This window comes from Budorcas taxicolor, chromosome 5, assembly GCF_023091745.1.
Source record: "Budorcas taxicolor isolate Tak-1 chromosome 5, Takin1.1, whole genome shotgun sequence".
Classification (NCBI taxonomy): Eukaryota; Metazoa; Chordata; class Mammalia; order Artiodactyla; family Bovidae; genus Budorcas; species Budorcas taxicolor.
In genome coordinates this window covers 13,020,405-13,039,561 of record NC_068914.1, presented here as the reverse complement: position 1 = coordinate 13,039,561, position 19,157 = coordinate 13,020,405, and the positions used below count along the sequence as shown (strand labels likewise).

General features: G+C 44.3%; 1 protein-coding gene across 3 annotated transcripts in view; it reads right to left on the bottom strand.

Annotated features, from left to right (window-relative positions):
* KCNMA1 (potassium calcium-activated channel subfamily M alpha 1) overlaps positions 1 to 19,157 on the bottom strand; it is a 763,502-nt gene that overhangs the window by 89,044 nt on the left and 655,301 nt on the right. For all 3 annotated transcript variants that reach the window (XM_052640358.1, XM_052640359.1, XM_052640360.1), the window contains exons 19-20: positions 15,708 to 15,794; positions 11,000 to 11,093 (exon numbers count right to left, since the gene is read on the bottom strand). In XM_052640358.1, the coding sequence (XP_052496318.1) occupies positions 11,000 to 11,093; positions 15,708 to 15,794 (181 nt within the window). The remainder of the gene's footprint in view (positions 1 to 10,999; positions 11,094 to 15,707; positions 15,795 to 19,157) is intronic.

Below are 19,157 nucleotides of genomic sequence, written 5' to 3'. Positions count from 1 at the left end.
AGGTGAAAGTCAAAGGAGAAAAGGAAAGATATACCCATCTGATTGCAGAGTTCCAAAGAATAGCAAGGAGAGATAAGAAAGCCTTCCTCAGTGATCAGTGCAAAGAAATAGAGGAAAACAATAGAATGGGAAAGACTAGAGATCTCTTCATTAGAGATACCAAGGGAATATTTCATGCAAACATGGGCATAATAAAGGACAGAAGCAGTATGGACCTAATAGAAGCAGAAGATGCTAAGACAAGATGGCAAGAATACATGAAAGAACTGTACAAAAAAGATCTTAATGACCCAGATAACCACGATGTTGTGACCTAGAGCCAGACATCCTGGAATGTGAAGTCAAGTGGGCCTTTGTAAGCATCACTACAGCAAAGCTAGTGGAGGTGATGGAATTCCAACTGAGCTATTTCAAATCCTGAAAAATGATGCTGTTAAAGTACTGTACTCAATATGCCAGCAAATTTAAAAAAACTCAGCAGTGGCCACAGGACTGGAAAAGGTCAGTTTTCATTCTAATCCCAAAGAAAGGCAATGCCAAAGAATGTTCAAACTACCACACAATTGTACTCATTTCACATGCTAGCAAAGTAATGCCCAAAATTCTCCAAGCTAGACCGCAACAGTCTGTGAACCAAGAACTACCAGATGTTCAAGCTGTGTTTAGAAAAGGCGGAGGAACCAGAGATCAAATTGCCAATATTTGTTGGCTCACAGAAAAATCAAGAGAATTCTAGAAAAACATATACTTCTGCTTCATCAACTATGCCACAGCCTTTGATTGTGTGGATCACAACTGTGGAAAATTCTTAAAGAAATGGGAATACCAGACCACCTTACTTACCTCTTGAGAAATCTGCATGCAAGTCAAGAAGCAACAGTTAAAATCGGATATGGAATAAAAGACTGGTTCCAAATTCGGCAAGGAGTATGTCAAGGCTGTATATTGTCACCCTGCTTATTTAACTTATATGCAGAGTACATCATGCAAAATGCCAGGCTAGAAGCACAAGCTAGAATCAAAGTTGGTGGGAGAAATATCAATAACCTGAGATATGCAGATGACACCACCCTTATGGCAGAAAGCAAAGAAGAGCTAAAGAGCCTCTTGAAAGTGAAAGAGAGTGAAAAAATTGGCTTAAAACTCAGCATTCAAAAAAACGAAGATCATGGCATCCAGTCCCATCACTTCACAGCAAATAGATGGGGAAACAATGGAAATAGTGACAGACTTTATTTTAGGGGGCCCCCAAATCACTGCAAATGGTGACTGCAGCCATGAAATTAAAACATGCTTGCTCCTTGGAAGAAAAGCTATGACAAACCTAGACAGTGTATTAAAAAGCAGAGACATAATTTTGCCAACAGAGGTCTGTATAGTCGAAACTGGTTTTTCCAGTAGTCATGTATGGACGTGAGAGTTGGACTATAAAGAAGGCTGAGTGCTGAAGAACTGATGCTTTTGAACTGTGGTGTTGGAGAAGACTCTTGAGAGTCCCTTGGACTGCAAGGAGATCAAACTTGTCAGTCCTAAAGGAAATCAATCCTGAATATTCATTGGAAGGCCTAATACTGAAGCTGAAGCTCTAATACTTTGGCCACCTGATGTGAAGAGCCGACTCATTAGAAAAGACCCTGATGCCGGGAAAGATTGAAGGCAGAAGGAGAAGGGACGACAGAGGACGAGATGGTTGGATGACATCACCAACTCAACGGACATGAGTTTGAGCAAGCTCTGGGAGATGGTGAAGGACAGGGAAGCCTGGCGTGCTGCAGTCCAAGGGGTCACAAAGAGTCAGACACGACTGGACAACAACAACAAAGAATCCAGTCATGTGTCTGTAGCTCTTATAATGGTGGAAAGGAGACAGGAAGGAGAGAGTGGTTCAATAATAAAGACGGGTTCTCCTACTATTCCACTGACTACTATATTACTACTATTGCTACTAAGATGAACAGCCCTCCTGGGTTGAGCTCTTACAAATGTTGCTGTGGTAAGACTTTTACCTACATTTTGTGATGTACTCATCACAACGACACCGGCAGTTTCTGTCATTACGATCCATTGGCATGGATGGGAAACAGAATGTGGGTAAGTATGTGGCTAAGATAACACAGCTAGAGGGAAGAGAACAAGGCTTTGCCGAGAGAAGTCTTCTTAACTGGAAGTCAGCGGTGCTTGGTCCCTATCTCACGCCTTCCCACTTGCAGGAAGCAGCTGGGTCATGTTCATTCCCCACGGCAGTACCCCAAGCCGCAGTGCCCTATGCTGCAAAGAGAGGAAAAGCAGCATGTCGGGCAGTTATGAAATGCACAGCTGGCATGAATAATCAGTAGAAAATTTCCCCATGAGCCCCTGTCAGGACAATGTGCTAAGGAGAGCCTCAATAATCAATTAAGGCTAGACATGCTTTTGTCTTGTCCTGATATCTGAAGACTGCATTTAGGAATACCCACATTTTTATAACAACTGAGTTGCCCCAGTGAGAAGCCCCAGTGAGTTAAATTTTTCATAGCTATGCTTCTTGAATCTCAGCTCACACTTCCATAGACCACAGCTAGAAATTAAGCATGCCTGACTTCAAAAAAAGAATAAAAGATCATTGTTTTGAGGATTTACAGAGCAAGGAATGCCACTTGCCATCAATTAATCTCAGGAAGCGAAATAAATGCCCAGCTACAGCAGACACACAAAAAGCTTGCCTTGAAGACAACAGCCTAAAGCAAAACCACAAATCCCTTCTCTAGCAAACCTGCTGTGAGGAAGCTGGCATTATATTTTAAAGAGCACAGTTCCCCTAAGAAGAGAATCTGAGTTTTTTCCTGTGGCAGTGGGTTCTGTGCTAGTATAAACTTCAGAAATTTATACTAAAGTACAAGGAGCCAAAACCAACCAAACAAACAAAAGGTATGAAAGAGAAAGTTACCACATGGCTTTTAAATTGTCTCCTTTCCTTGCTTGATTTTCAAGACCTCATTTCTACTTACATGATGCAGCCTTTCCTATCATTACAGGCATCCCATCTAGATTGAGGCCAATCCTGCGGTGGTCCTCCTGGGAAATGGGAGTCTTGATAACACTGGGTGATTTCTCCTGCCTTTGTAGGCCTTTCATCCCAGTGGTAAGAGTGATTTTATTGAGTATCTATTATGTCCCATAGTAAGGGTATCAGGACATTTCTGAAGCCTCATAATTTGCATCAAATGCTCCTCCTGAGCTGTCCTCCTCCATAACCTCAGACAGACATGGCTAGGAACTCTTACAGAAGTGAGATGATCTTTCAGAGATAATAATTTGCACGACTGTCTTATCCATTAGTTGGTGATGTTCTTCAGGGCAGGGAACTCATATTTTACTCTCCCACACGTTTCTGGAACCCAGCAGAGGACTTAGTAGATGCTCAATAAACAATCAAGTACCAAGAGAAGCTGATGATGAATGATCTCTAGTCTCTGACTATCTCTTCAACAGAGTACTCCAGACCTTCCTAGCAGACCAGAAAAAGTCCCCAGAGAAAGCCCATTCAACTTCGATTTCCTATACCAGTTTGTTTGGGGAACAGTCAAGGCTCTTGGGCTGTTTCCCACTTTACAGGAACAGCATCTGTAATAGGGCATGGTGACTGGGAGGAAGACCCTATAAATATATCTGTAACCATTCAAGCTACCTGGAAGTTGCCCAGAGCCAGCTGCTGTAACTGATCAGCACAAAGTACTCATGTTTGATGTCCAGTGGTGGTCAATACAGATGTTCTTAACTAAGCAACTATTTAGTGCTCCAGTGCCAGGTCTGAATATTTCTGTGAGAAGGGACCCCATCACATGAAGTTTCTCCCACTGCTCTGATTCATGTAAGGAGCAGTTCTCAAAGTGTGGCCCCATACCAGCTGCCTCAGCATCACCTGGGAGCTTTGAAGAAATGCAATTCTCCAGTGAAGCCCAGACTTGCTCTGTCTTAACAAGGTGCTGTATATCCCTCTGACGCATGCTTAAGTTTAAGGATCGTTGTCAAGTTTCACCCAGATGGATAGGCTTTGTGGTTCGTTCAATCCTATCATAGTTAACATCTATTTGGAACATACAGACTGGAAGGTTATAGTCCTGTTCAACAGGGACAGGACCAGAGCGGGACCGTGGAGGGGCGTCAGTGCAGAGTTGAAGGAGACACCTCACGTGCCTCACTCTAGTCCCTGCTTTTCAAATGGAGAATGCAGATTTGGGGACAAAAGCAAATCCAGGTCACCAGCTCTGACTCTCTTTCTGTGACTCTCTGGAACTTTAGGGATTGTGTCAACATTTGATGGAAATTTCTAACCCAGATGCAAGTGACTCTCTTGCTGAACTCTATCTCCAAGAGCTAATCAGCAAATAAGCATAAAAAAGTAAATGAAATATTCATTCTTATTAAGTACAACATACAGTTCAGTTTTTTACCCTCCTTGGTTTCCATCACTTTCACGCTACAGAAGGCAACCTGGCAGGTATTAACTAAGTCCTTCAGAGCCACATTCAGGAGCAGCAGGTCACACACATGCCTCTCTGGCTGCACAAGTCAGAGAAGACTGGAGGGGGTCTCAGGTGGTCTCCTCTAAAGGGGCCATACTTGGGTTTTCAGTACCATAAATGGTTCTAACTCAATGGATCTGCCTCTTTCTTGGGTACATCTTATTTCTGGGTGGGTTCTATTTCCTGCTATGTTGCAAGGATCCTGACTTTGAGATTCTGGCTCCAACCTTAATTCATCCTTCACCACTGCCTCCACCATCCTGGATAATACTCATTTCTCTTGAGACACGGCTGCCGCTGCCCCCACCCCCAAATCCCACCAGACAGGCATCCTGGGAGCCACCTTGAGAAAACCTTCAGGCCACTCTGGCCACACTTTCTGTATCTCTACTTGCACTTTTTTTTCCTCTACCCAACAAATAAGCAATCAAGAACTGTTGCTCCTGAGTATGTCATCTCTTGCTAGGCAGCCACTGTTCTCAGAGGAAGAAGGAAATTAGTGCCTTTATGTTTGGGAGACAAGCAAGGAGATCTGACATGTTCTTCAGTCCTGGAGGAGAGTGGACAAGATGCTCTTGAAACCAGGGGATGGGATAATGACCCTCTGCTGTGGATGCTCTGTGTCCAGGGAGCTGTGTCCAACTCACCCCAGCCCTGGGATGATGAGACTCACCATTTCTTTCCTCTCCAGTCCTGTGGGGGCCTGTCACTTGTGATTTGTTTGTGCATTAAGAGGTGAATTTACTCAGCTAAGCTGTCCTGGCTTTCCTTCTTCATTCTGCCCAGTGGACGGAATTGTAAGAATGGCATTCTGTCTCCAACTCTGAGTGGACTCAGGCCACTTTGCCATTTTCTATTACTAAAACCTTTCAAGCTGGCAGTCCTAACAGAAAAGACCCGGTGAGAGGTATGAATCAAAAGGGAAGGGATGGAACTTAACAAGCAGATGAGTTTATTTCACTTAACAATCTGTTAGTGCCCACAAGGAGGATAATCTGTTTTTCTCCAATCATATTTCCACTTTCATTCAGAAAACAAGCCGCTCATGTTTCCTGGGTCTTAGGATATGAAGCTCCTTTCACAGGGTTCAATTTATCTCTGGGGCACTGTCATTTATCCTCACTAGCCTGGCTGGGGGCTATCTCTTTGTGGAAAGTGTCTACTCAACACACCCTGGGTAGATCCTCAGGGCCCATGGCTTCTCATCCCAAGTCCCCCAGCACCTGAGGGAAGCGGTGTAACTGATGTAGGGAATGCTATATGTCCTTCTTGGGAAGATTGTTTAGCCCACATCTGGCCCACGGTTCGACAGCAGACCCTGAATGATTTGGTACCCAAAGGACTTTGGCAGAGGCCAAGGCGGGGATAAGCCTTCCCGTCACACCTCTGAATTTATGTATCATGTGTCTCCAGAAGGCCCAGATGCAGGCTTCTAAACCCTTCCTTATGCCATCATCAGTGATCCTCTCAAAACACAAGTTAGGGTACCACTTCCTCAAAAACCTGCAAGGTTCTAGCCTACGACAGGAAAGGCCTTCATGACTAAGTGCCAGAACGCTCTCATATTGTCAACTCTAAGAACCTCTTTCTCCAGCCACTTGCAATGGCCTAAGCACTATCCTTTTGCCTCTAGCAGGTGCAGGAGTGAAGCAGTAAATAAAATGGATGTGGAAACTAAACCATTTAGGTTCATGTCGTCCCAATTAGGTAAGACTTACTAGATTTACTACTCTTTATATCTCTGTGATTCAATTTCCTTATCCATAAAATGAAACAGTGGCCCCTCCTCATGTAGTTACAATTCCATGAAATAACAAGCATAATGCTCTAGAAATGATGCCTGGCACCTGGTAAACAGTGGACAAGGGTGGGCAGTGCTATTAGTCAAGAGTTCTCCTCATCCTTCACAGCCCAGGCTCAGCCTCCCAAACTAGAGGCAATGAGGGCTCTCTCTGTTCTCACAGCCTATGTTGGTAGGTCACCACCCTGCCCTTATTCTATTTTGCTGTATATTCTTGTCTATCTCCGACATTAAACCATCAGCCTTTTGAAGACACAGGCCTGAGTTCGATCCCTGAGTTGGGAAGATTCCCCTAGAGAAGGGAAAGGCTACCCACTCCAGTATTCTGGCCTGGAGAATTCCATGGACTATATAGTCCATGGGGTCACAAAGAGTCAGACACGACTGAGTGACTTTCACTCATTTCACTAAATCCATATAATCTGAAGACTATAACCCACTTTATTTTCATACCCTCAAAGACCTACAACATCGTGAGTACAGCGGATTCTCTCTAAACCTTTCCCAGATAAAAATTAATCTGAGAAAGGAAACAGAAGTGGGCAGCTGAAAGGCATAACCTTCGGGGGTGCATTTGAGGACAGAGCAGAGGAGCCAGGGCATTTTCCCCATACCAGTCTATCCACTGAAGATATCTTCTCAACAGCCAAAAAGCATCCGTGAAGGCAACCACTTGAAGGTGGTCATGAAATAAACTGAATGTGATAGTACATGGGGCTGGAATTCAGAGAATCCAAGAATCTCCTTCAACTGTAGTCAAAATGGTGTCCAATGAGCCTTTTTTTCCCTAGAAAGTCTTTCTAGATAGATTTCATTGAACAGTCAATGGGTCTTTGTACATGCTAAGTCACTTCAGTTGTGTCCGACTCTTTGCTACCTCATGGGCTATAGCCCATCATCCTCTATCCCTGGGGATTCTTCAGGCAAGAATACTGGAGTGGGTTGCCTTGCCCTCTTCCAGGAGATCTTCCTGACCCAGGGATTGAACCTGTGTCTCATATCTCTTACATTGGAAGGGAGGTTCTTTACCACCAGCATTACCTGGGAAGCCCTAATGGGATCTGGCAGCACCCTAATGAAGCCAGAACACTCCCATATTGTCAACTCTAAGAACCTCTTTCTCCAGCCACATCAAGCCACTTGCAATGGCCTGAGCACTACCCTATTCCCTCCAGCAGGTGCCGGAGTGAGGCAGTGAATAAAATGGGTTTGGAAACTAAACCATGTCGGTTCATATCTTCCCAATTAGGTAGGACTTACTAGAGTAAGATTCCTTACTAGATTCCTTACTAATTAAGAACCCTTGACTTGGTTATTCAGAGACAAAGTGCTTTGCTCTAGAGCCTTAAATGGAAGGAAGACACAGCTTTCCTTACAGGGCACACATACACTGAGTAGGGAGAAGTGGGCAACAGGTGCTTGGTGATTTTAGAGGGAAGCTAGGAGAGGCTCCTTAAACCATTCCATGTTAAGAGGCCAACATTGAGAAGAATAACAGGGCCCCGGTCACCTCCTCAGTCCACTCCCTTGCGGGATCTGAAGCCAAAGGTCTCTATCAGGACGCACAGACCCCTGACTTGGAGCACAGATGCTTGCCATTGGCTCGGTCTGGTTGTGAGGGCTGTTTTCTGAAAAAACATACTGCCTCAGGATCCAGACACACCGAGCAAGGCAGCTCATCTAATGATGGTGCAGAGTGAAGTGATGCTCGGAAGCCAGGGTAGGCCTGCTACCAGAACAAAGGGGAGACAAAGACCATTAGTACGGAGTCCCTGCTGCAGTTCCTGCTGGCAGATGGCTTGCAAGGACCCCTCACGCAGGAGCATGTTTTACTTGCAGAGGCCACAGTGGTAAATTAGAGCCCAGCCTGGCCGATTCTGGGCTCTCCAGTTTCTCTCGGAAAGTTTCCTATCACTGCCCATAGGCCACTAAAACCTGCCCGCATTCAGAATGATTGATTCTGCTCAAGCAGCAAGCCACAAACTCATGTCGAAACACCCACTTCAAATGAGTCATTAGCCTCCTTTATGGATGTTTCAGGTCATAAGGAATAGGACCTGCGAGTCCCATCTCCTGTAGAGTAGATAGGGAGTGTTTGCAGATGTGGTTTGGGGTGGGTGGGGGGGTACTCCGTTTCCTGTCAATCAGCAAGATGAAGCTAGAAAAAAATCAGCCCTGGCAACCTCATGGCCAGAGTCGGTGATTCAAACCCAACCACCCACGGGCTCTACATTCCTACCCTGGAAATGAAGGGCAACAGGGCTCCACAGAGTCTGTGGAGTCTCCACAGACAGACTCCCATCTTGACTCCGTAAAGAACCCGGAACACAGAAAGTTGCAGTCAAGGAGAGGAATGTCGAAGACTTTCTGACGTGTCATGGGACAGCCCGTTCCAACTGAGCACCGATTGAGGTCGTCATGGGCTGGCGGGGTAAAGAGCTCCAGTAACAGCAGCCCCAGCAATAGCAGCAGCCCAAAGGCAGCAACACCAGAAACCTGAGTTCTGTAGCTCGGCAAGTTTCAGCTCACCGCCTGACCCACGTTTAGCAATTCTGATGTACCGCAGAGTAGACAGCCCCAGCCCGGGATGACTGCCTCCCTCAGCCCCTCTCCGACAGGCAATGAAAGCAAGACCCACTTTGAAAATTCTCCCCCATCATGCAAACTGACACAGGCATGCTTTTCAAAAACCCACAGCCAATCTGTTGATCATTACTTATTTACAAAGGCCTTCGGGCAGAAAGTCCTGTAAAAACCATACTTGATACGGTATATACTAGCTTTTTCTGCTTGTGGAAAAAAAGTCCCCCCAAGGCTACCTCAAACCATCACTTTCTATTGCACATAAAATGTAGCGTGTAACACTAAAGTATTTAATATATAGGGTATAATATATCTACAGGAAAGGCATTTGTGTAGAAGTATGTTACCCCGGATTTGGTAATTTGATGTTTTGCTGAAGGCTACGACTTAAAAAAGCTTCCACCTCATACAGAAGACCTGTCATCTTGGTACCCAAGAGCCAACAGAATAAAGAAGTACCCTTAAGCAGCAAAACTTTGACACAGCTTTGAAGCATATGAAAACAGTATAACTCCTCAGAATTATTATTACTCAAGATCAAAGAAATGAGCCATACTTTACATAGCAAACAGGGACAGGGAATTTGGCTCCAAAGGTTTCAGACTTCTCTTTATTTATTTATTTGCTTCTCTAAATTTAGGCAAAAGAAAGCGCCTGGGCTTCTGTCTATTTTCAGTGGATAAAACTATTAGCATGAGATAAGGCGATCACCTAATGGTGAGTCAATAGAGAATGGATGGGAGCATGACAAGTGGCATTGGAAAAACAAGGGCTTGGCAGTGGGCACGTTTTATTTCTCCTCATAAACTGTAAACAAGCAGGTAAATCAGCAGCACCCAAGCAAGACTGAGCAAATGGGAAACAGGAAGCACTGAACAGGAAGAGGGGATTGTGATGGAAAAGGACATGGGGCTGGGTGAGTCTTCTGGGACTTGCGTTCTCGACCACATGAAGAACTGCCCTGTCTCCAACCTAGAAAGGTCGCTGTGGAGAGGCAGGAAGAGGCGAATGCTAGGAAAAGGTGGGGAGGGGGAGGAATTCATCCTGATTTTTGTATCAATCATCAAAGGGAGGAGAATGGCGAATGGCAATGAGAAGAAGAAAGCACCATCAAGATGGCAGGTGTTTCCATGGCAGGGAACATTTAGGCAAAGCAGTGCAAACCTGAAATCATTCCTGTTTCACTGAGATGCTGGAGAGTGAGGCTGATGGGGGAAATAAGCACTAGTATTGGCAGACGAATCAGAGACAAAAAAAAAAAAAGGGAGAAGAAAGATGAAGAGGCCAAGAAGAGGAACCAACAGAAGTCTATCGAAAACTGGCTTCACCTGCCTTTTCCTAGAGGAAGCTGCAGTCAAGATAAAGAGAGGGGAAGAAAGGAAAGAAGGAAGGGAGCAAGGGAGGGGGCAGAGAGAGGGACAGAAGGAGGGAGGGAAGGAGAGAAAGAGAGCAAAAGAGTGCACACAAGCTCTATCTCATAATTAATATTGCTTTTAGCCTGAGCAGAAGTGGATTACTTTTGAACTTTGCTTTGGCAAGTCCACAGATTATTAGACTTTTTTATCAGTCAAAATCAATTAACAGAAATTTGATTTCAATCGACAGGATAAAGAGAAGGTAATCTTCAGGTTCATTTTTGATTGTGATGATACATCTCACATATGGCCTTAAGTACAGAAAACAGTCCTCGGAGGGACTCCAGCGGGAAGAGACTTGCCGGAGGCAAACTAACCACACGCGCCCCTCTGATTGGCTGCTGCCGTCATTAGTGCCACTGTTGTTTAGGAACTACACATAGACAGAGCATGGTGACAGCTCAGACTTTAAAGCCTATGTATTTTTCAAACAGCTTTTCAAACTGTTTTTCATGACAGAATTTTTTCAGCTCTATCATTAACTGCTGACAAGCTGACAGAATAAATACTCCAGCCTTTAAGAAGCCATCTAACGATCTCGTCCCCTCCTCCCCTGCGAGCTTGCTAGGGAGGGGAGCTGCTGGGCCCCTGAGGGTTGGTGGGGCGGTGGGGGGGGCGACGAGAGGAGATGGAGCAAGAGAGGGACCCGCCACCAGGGGACCCGCTGCACAGCCCGGGCCCCCATCCATCCTTACCTCATCAGCTTGGGCGAGGTGCTGGGTGAGTTCCGCATGCCTCCGTTGCGCTGCTTTTTTTTGGGTGACAGTGTCGACGGCTGCTCATCTTCAACTGGAAATACAGGCAGCTCATGAGATTATGAACAGTTTGAGGGCAGACTGTGAAATACAGGCAAGATATCAAAGGACACACACTTACGGCTCAGTCACTCACTAGGAATTCGTGGCCGTGTCTTAGGACCCAATGACAAAAACCAAGGCGTTAGTCAAAGAGCCCAGCTTAGAGGAGGTGAGAGCATCACCTCTCAACACTCCAGCATTTGAACATGCACTTTCAAAGACTAAGACAGTTTATAAACACCCTGCCAATAGAAAGAACAGAAATTGCAAAAATATGGATGTATATATATATATGGGAACACGCCATCATTCTGCTTAGAATTCATTTTGGTTCCTTTGCCTTGCTGGATGACCAAAAATCGCAGCAGCATGAGAGCTGCCAGCTGGCTGCTTCTGCAAATGAACCAACAAAATCGGTTCCTAATTCCTGCACGCCAGAGGAAAAGAGCCTTGGAGAGGCAAGGATTGGAGGCCTTAACAGCCAATGTTTCAATCCATCAGGACTGGGAACATTGGTGGGTTCTGGCTCAAGAATCCCAGCCCAGTGCAGCTCTTGTCCCTCCACCTCCCAGGAGAGAGGGCCTGTGGAGCTGTGCATGTGGGGTCCTTTCTCAATGCATTAAGACGCGAGAAAGGGGAGGCAAGCACCCAAACGAAGGAGCAGGTTGCCATTGAATGATATCTCTGATGATGCGGGGGGTTGCAGGGAGAGGAGTGGTGGGCAGGAGAGCAGGGCAGCAGAGACTATTGGAAACCACAGGTTGTTTTCCAAATGTTTAAACCACACAGATCGCTAAGCAATGTGAAGCTCTGCTCACAAACAACACAGCATACGCTATTGCTTTCGCCCAAAGACACCCACTAATAAGCTCTGGAGATATAGTAGCCTGCATCGTGCCTCTTTTTTAAGAGAGCTGCTTGATAATTAGCAGATGCATACCCAGTCTGTCACCCAAGGGCACCAGCAGCAAAATCCTAGTCTTCCTCTCCCCACCCCCATGATTCAGGCTAAAGCTGTAATGTCAAGAGGGAAAAACAGGATCCTTGGATTCTTATTGTTGACTGCAACACAGACTGGGAGGAAGCATCCCTGAAACTCAAAATGACATGCAGTTACCTTAAAGCTAAGAGGAGAAATATTAGCAGCGACAACATCAAAAGAAGCTTGATAGGTGTTAAAGGTGCACAAGGCTTCAGTGGGGGAGGAGATGCCATCTCAGCTGCTTGATATTATCCAGGAAGACCCATATCAGAACGTGCATGATATGGTACTTCTCTGAAAACACTAGACACATTTAATTTTATGATATATGGCCTCAAAGAGTTTATAATAATCCAGTGCTAGTGTTAGTCACTCAGTCGTGTCTGACTCTTTGCAAGCCCATGGACTATTGCCCGCCGGGCTTCTCTGTCCATGGGATTTCCCAAGCAAGAATACTGGAGTGGGTAGCCATTCCCTTCTCCAGGAGGATCTTCCCAATCCAGGGATTGAACCCAGGTTTCCAGCACTGCAGGCAGATTCTTTACAGTCTGAGTCAACCAGGGAAGACCATGATAATACAACTCCCCTCTAAATCTGCTTCCAAGTATCACCCTTGGTGCACTCCTTTATTCTACGGTTAGTCTGAGGCTGTCTAACTTTTGGCTGACACAAGGAAATGGAACAAGAATGTAGTTGGAAGTGAGAGTGTGACTGGAAGAAACAAAGGCAGATCAATCACCTGCAAATGCCCTTAGCCCTTACACTCTATCACCTGCTGCTCCCCCTGCACAGGCTCCCCTCCCCCACCCACCCCGCCCACCCACCAGAGGCCCAGGCTCAGGTTGTGACTGTTATCAGTCACTTAGGTCTCCAGGAAGGACTATGTGGCTGGAAGGATATCGCATCTTGTCAGAAATGAAGATCCACAAGCAAATCACAGAGACTAAACAGCACTTAGAAGATTAAAGGAAATAAATACAAGCCACATAAATGGTATTGAAAAAAATCACTTAGAGGTGATATGCATCTCTCAGTAAGCAAGCAGGCACTCTGTTCTAGACCTGCATTTATCTTCCTTTCATAGGAGAGGGGCCAGGCATCCCAGGCAATGATGGAGTAGAAAGGGAGTAAGATTAAGAGACAGAGAGAATGTGTATGGGTCTAAGTGTACTTTTGCACTTTCCCCACCTTGGGATGGGGTAGAAAGTCTTGCGCTGACTACCCATGTAATACAAAGTCATCTTTTAATATGGGCCACTTGCAAGGGTTGTATTTTGTTCAAGATGACCTGGATTAGTTGAGTAGCATGATGCACTAAATAACACATGTGCATGTGAGTTGATCTAGTAGGAGATGGAAATTCTTTTCTTCTTATCACACAAGCCTTCTTATGGTTAGGATGAAATGTCCAAACACGTTTTTTACCTACCCTAGGCTAGCTTTATTCAAGCCCACCAGATGTTGCCACGGTTTTGTCCAATTACACAATACACGTGTGTTTGTAGGAAGTCACAGTCTCCGGCATTTCTGCTGGATTCTTTTGCTTAACTTTACTTTCCCCATTTACACTGGCTAATGATACATAACCCTCTCTTGTTAAGTGCCCATTAACCTGGCGCCTGGTCTATCTGTGTACCTGCAGTGATCTTCAGATGGAAGACTTGCAAGTTAATACCTGTTCGCCAGCTCCAGGGAAACACCCAGTTCTGGTGCTAAAGTCAGGCCTCCTACTATGCAAGGAAATGATTTATTTTCATCGCAACTCAGAGAGCTCATCCATCATAATCATACTGCATTTAAACTGGGATTTGTTCTCTTAAATGAAATGCATGTTCAAAGGTTTCCTCGTGTACTGGAAATGCAGATCTGTTCCCTGAAGAGATGGGGCAGGGTAGGTGGGGGTGGGGGGCAGGGAAGTGTCTCCAGCTTAAATATACGAACGCTGTGTAATGGAGGCCATTACACGTGGCTTGGATCCCACTAGAGGAGCCGCGATCACTTCTGCCTCCTAAGTAGAATATAAACCATATTTAATTATTATCCTTTTATATGGATTCCATCAATTTCTGCATATATAAGGAAAGCAGATTGTGGAAAACTTTTAGTTAAGCTATAAAATATAATTTTCATTTCGTGGCTTCTGTGACTACATGAGAGGAATAAAAATTGAATTAAAAAGGGAGACTTACTTTGGTGAAAGACAAGTATCAAAGGAATGGGCTACTACCTCATGCCAACACACATGTCCAGGTTCCCAGTTAGTCTGGTTTCTGGCTAATTATAATACACCTCTGTCTCCGGCATTTCCACCAAGGTCCTCCTGCTGCGGAAGCAGTAGGAAGATAACATCTTTTAAAGGAACCTGACTTACCAGCTTCTTTAAAACACAAACAAGTTCAGGAATCCAATGTGGAATTTTTATAGGAGCTGAACTCCATCCAGTCTCTGAGTACTCATAAAATTCAAGGGCTTGTTTTTGCACATCCCTAAGTATAACACTTAATGTGCTGTTGTAACTTCCCAGTGCTCGCTTGTCTAATAGGCACTGAATCTAACAGTTTTACAGTTTGGGAAGACTCCGTGCTAGAAAAATGTCAGGCAAATCTAATGAGCCTTCAGATCCCTTGGTTTGCGCTGGAGTTTAATTTAAAGTTACAATGATGTTTTAACATGTTTGCTTATACTTGACTAAAGAGGATTCATTATTTCAATGACATAACCTCCAGACAATGTTCTGGGAATTGATTTAAGATGTGGTGGTAATTCCAACAGCCTTAATGCAGAGCCGAACATCTGTAACAACATTTTACTCAACTTTTCATCGGCACTCTTTTCTAAGCAAAACCAAGGCAACGTCTTCCAGAAACACTGGCCAGAACTCCGGGCTCCCTTCAAGATGATCATATACTTTACTGCATTTTTTTAAAAAAGAGAAATCCCTTGCTTTATTGGCCTAGCCAACTTGCAAACACTGTGTCAAGGTTCATCAATGCCTCTTCATGGGCACTTTGAGTAAAATGGGGCAACAACTTCAGCTTGCCTACATAGTCCAGAGCTGACCCAACTCTCAGCTCCAGCCTGGGGCACATTCCTTTGTCCCAGTTTCCTCAACAGGGTTTAGGGGGATGATGCCCTCTGAGACTTAAAGGTGAGTTTGTTGGCTGCAGTTAAAAAATAGTTCAAAGCAAATAAACTCGGAAATGTAATAAAAGGCAAACAACCCATAAACATGAGTCAACTGGCTATCTCCATTACGTTATTAATCACCACATCTGGCGAAACCCACATCTGCACACACTTAGCAGATCATTAGTAATGTCATATTCACACTGGAATCACTCAGAGTAAGAGGCATGCAAAGTGGTTTGAACGCAGAGGCATAGAACTAACAGGGCTTCCGACTGGAGTCCTGTGCAAGCTGCTAGTTTGGGGGGAGGGTAGTTTTAATGATTATTTATCATTTTGTATGGATTTTCTCTTTGGCATTTTGCTGCCCAACAAGCTAGATGCATGCTGAAATCCACAGTAGCACATCTTCCTTCTCCCCCTGAGCTCAGCATGTTAAGGTAGAACATTAAGGGGTGCAGTTATTAAAAAGTGGGATAGATTCCAGAGCTCCTTCACCTGGCTCGGTCACAAGCTGAGAATTGTGAGCTGTGTTCTTGAACTCAAATGGGTCTTTGGAATAGCGTGATCTAGCTCCAACCTTGACTGCCAAACAATAACAAGAAAAGAAAACTGAAATTAATCCTTTGTGAAATTTTTCATTGGAAAAGCTCCAAACCAGTTTTCACATTGAACAAAATTATAGTTTTAAATTAAAATGGAAGTTTCTTCCCTCACAGCTAAATTGCAGGGTTTTTCTCTTTTCCCCCTGATGACTTCTCGAAATTCTTTTCACTGCATTATTGTCATTGATGTCAGATGGGATAATGTGTCAGCAGACAATCTTGCTTGTGTCATCATTTCCCCAAATATACAGAGTTCCTTTCTCCCCCCACGATATATACCCAGACACAGACAATTCAGTTTTGCAGAAAGACCAAACTCATTATCTTCCAAAACCTGCTAAAATGCATCCTACTGAATAATCATTAGAGTCCAAGTTATCAACCCTCAGTGTGAAACTATCGTTTCCATCTCAAACCACTGGCTTGGTTAGCTCCCTTGGTTGTGAGATCGCTGCTTAACTTGCATTAAACGCCAGGGGTCTGCCACTCCTAAGAAAGGGTGATGTGTCGGTCGCATCTCCTTGTATGGTGAGTGATGTCAGTGAGAATCGGGTGTGTGTTTTCAGCCTTTCAGGACGTGAATGTTGTTTTACTAAAAATGGCAACTTATGAAATTGTGGGACTAGAGATTGAACAAGTGTGCTTCCTGTTTCCTGGGTTTATCAAACTTCCCTTCCTCCCAAGAAAAATCAAGTAAGTTGTAGTAATACAGTCACTTTTCAACAAACTGATTCATGATAGACAAAACTCCCAGGCTGATTCAACCTCTCTATAGGATGACTGCCTCAGACTTTCACTGGGAAATCTGGGCTAGCAGACTCCAAGGTCTTATACTGTAGCCAAGAAAAAGAAATCCCTGGTTTGCAGCACATAATGGCACCTGTTTTACAAAGAGATGTTTCCTGTCTTACAATTATAGACCACCAGAACCCTGGCTGTCTGTCACTCAAACCAGACGGGTGAGAGAGTATGAATGTTCCCATAAGCAATGAAGGCAAAGTAAGAACAAGAACGACAAACGCCAGATAAATAACCCATCCTGTGGGTCTGGTCATATAACTGCTAAAAAGGAGCACTTAACGATTGTTTCGGGATAAATCTTGTGGTGGGAATGTTATGTGCCATCAATGAGGCTGCGCAGCTACAATAAAGTAAGACAGGCATCAGAGCCAAGTTCTATGCCTACAAGGTCAGTAGGCAGCTCAAGAACACGGGGAAATTAAAGTGGGTGATATCCTGGAAGTAAGAGTTTCTGATCTGACAACCTAGTGTGTGTGTGTGCATGCGTGCGTGCGTGCGTGCGTGCGTGTGTGCGTGCTCAGTAGCATCTGACTCTTTGTGACCCCATGGACTGCAGCCCACCAGGCTCCTCTGTCCATGAGGTTTCCCAGACAAGAATACTGGAGTGGATTGCCATTTCCTTCTCCAGGGGATCTTTTCAACCCAGGGATCAAAGCCACATCTCTTGCTTGGCAGGGTGCTTCTTTACCACTGCGCCATATTTTACCAAGAAGTTTGGTGAAGATTTTGCAGTATTATGGATAAAATCAATCCCCCCAAAGCTGATTTGTTTTGAAACATCATGGTGAATATTAATACAGAGATCATTAAAAGATGAAGGCTGCTCCCTACCCAAAGCAATGTGAACACTAATAATATCACCAACACAATATACATAACTGTCTACAACTGGATAATCACTTTACCATGTACAGTATCAGGCAGGATCATTTTACAACTTCTAGCTGAGAAACAGTAAATACATTTATTTGGAAAACCTAGAGGATGGAGGCTGGAAACAACAATGACCTGTTACCATGTAAAATGAGGGTGGGAAGAGTCCCCAAGCTGCCTGAGTCCAGGCACGGGGAGCAGCACCCCATGGGAGAATGAGGGGCAGGGAAGGGGAGGCTTGTTGGAGCTTTTTCATTTCTGGCTTTTGTGGAGCTAATAGGAGAATGGGGAGGGAGACTTTAAGGAACAATGGGTTATGTAGAAGTTAATCACAGGGTATATTTCTGACTCTATTCACTGCCTAGGAAACCTGAATTGTGTAAGTTTGAGGCCATCAACACAGAGTAATGAAAGAATTCAGCTCTGCCTGGGAGAGAGAAGAAATACTATATAAATATATTAACAGAATCCACATGACCTGGTTTGTAACGTTCTCTACAGAAATACTGTGGCCTAACAGATCCTCAAGAATCAAATTTGGTGGAGTAGATGTACCTTCTGTACCGACACACCCCATCTCAAACCACAGCCTCCTGTTCTATATGCATCCTGGTTAGAGTCCAACATTCCCCAGTCTCCTCTATCTAGAATCTCAGCTCAAATATCTTTACTAAAAACCTGACCTGTCATTACAACTTGCCCAGCGCTCTTGCCCTGCTCAGTATTCAGTAGACAATTTCTCTTGGCAATCCAGTTGCCTTTGGTACTTTTGTGTTTTTTTTTGGAATAACTGTCTCCATCACCTCAAGGGCAAAGAAGGATCTCAAGAAAAGATTACCATGTATAAGCTTCTTAGAGATGAAGACAGAGAAAACAAGGAAAGTTTAAAAGCAAATACACAATGGAAATGAGAACTGCAAGAACGTCTTTGAAATTTCACTATGGAGTTGGGAGTTGGGAAGACAGTAGAAGAAAACTTTTACTCTGAATCAAACAGAAAGAAAATGTATAGGAGTTCAACCAAAACAGCCTCTTCTCAACTTTCTTCTCCTTCTCTGCTTGCTACTCCCAGCACCAATATGATGGTAAAAGCTTTGAGGTCAAAAAGTGTGTCTCACTTCTTTCTGCAACCCTGACACATGTAGTACATGTTTTGTGGGGACAGGCTTCAAAATAAGGATGAAATCTGCCAAGTTCCTGGCACCAACAGCTGCCGTCTTTCTTTTTATATTTCTCAAGTTCTGGGATCAGCAAACTATACTGTGGAACATATTTATGTAGTGCTTATAAGCTAAAAATAATTTTTACATTTTTAAGTGGTTGAGGAGAAATCTAAGGCGAATAATATTTTATAACACATTGAAATGATATGAAAATGTCAGTAGCTCTAAATAAAGTTTTATCATTACATGGCCACAGTTATTTGTTTACCTAGCATCTCTGGCTGTTTGCACCGTACAACACAGAGATAAATAACTGCAATTGAGACTGCGTGGCCTGCAAAGTATAGCGTATTTACCCTTGATAGCAAAGGTTTGCTGATTCCTGCTCCTATCTTCTCACATTTTCCTAGCTTTCCAGTTTTCACAAAGGACAATGCTCTTTCCAGTCTGCCAAGATAGCCAGACAATGAAAGCAACACATACGGAACTCACTTCCAGTGCACAGA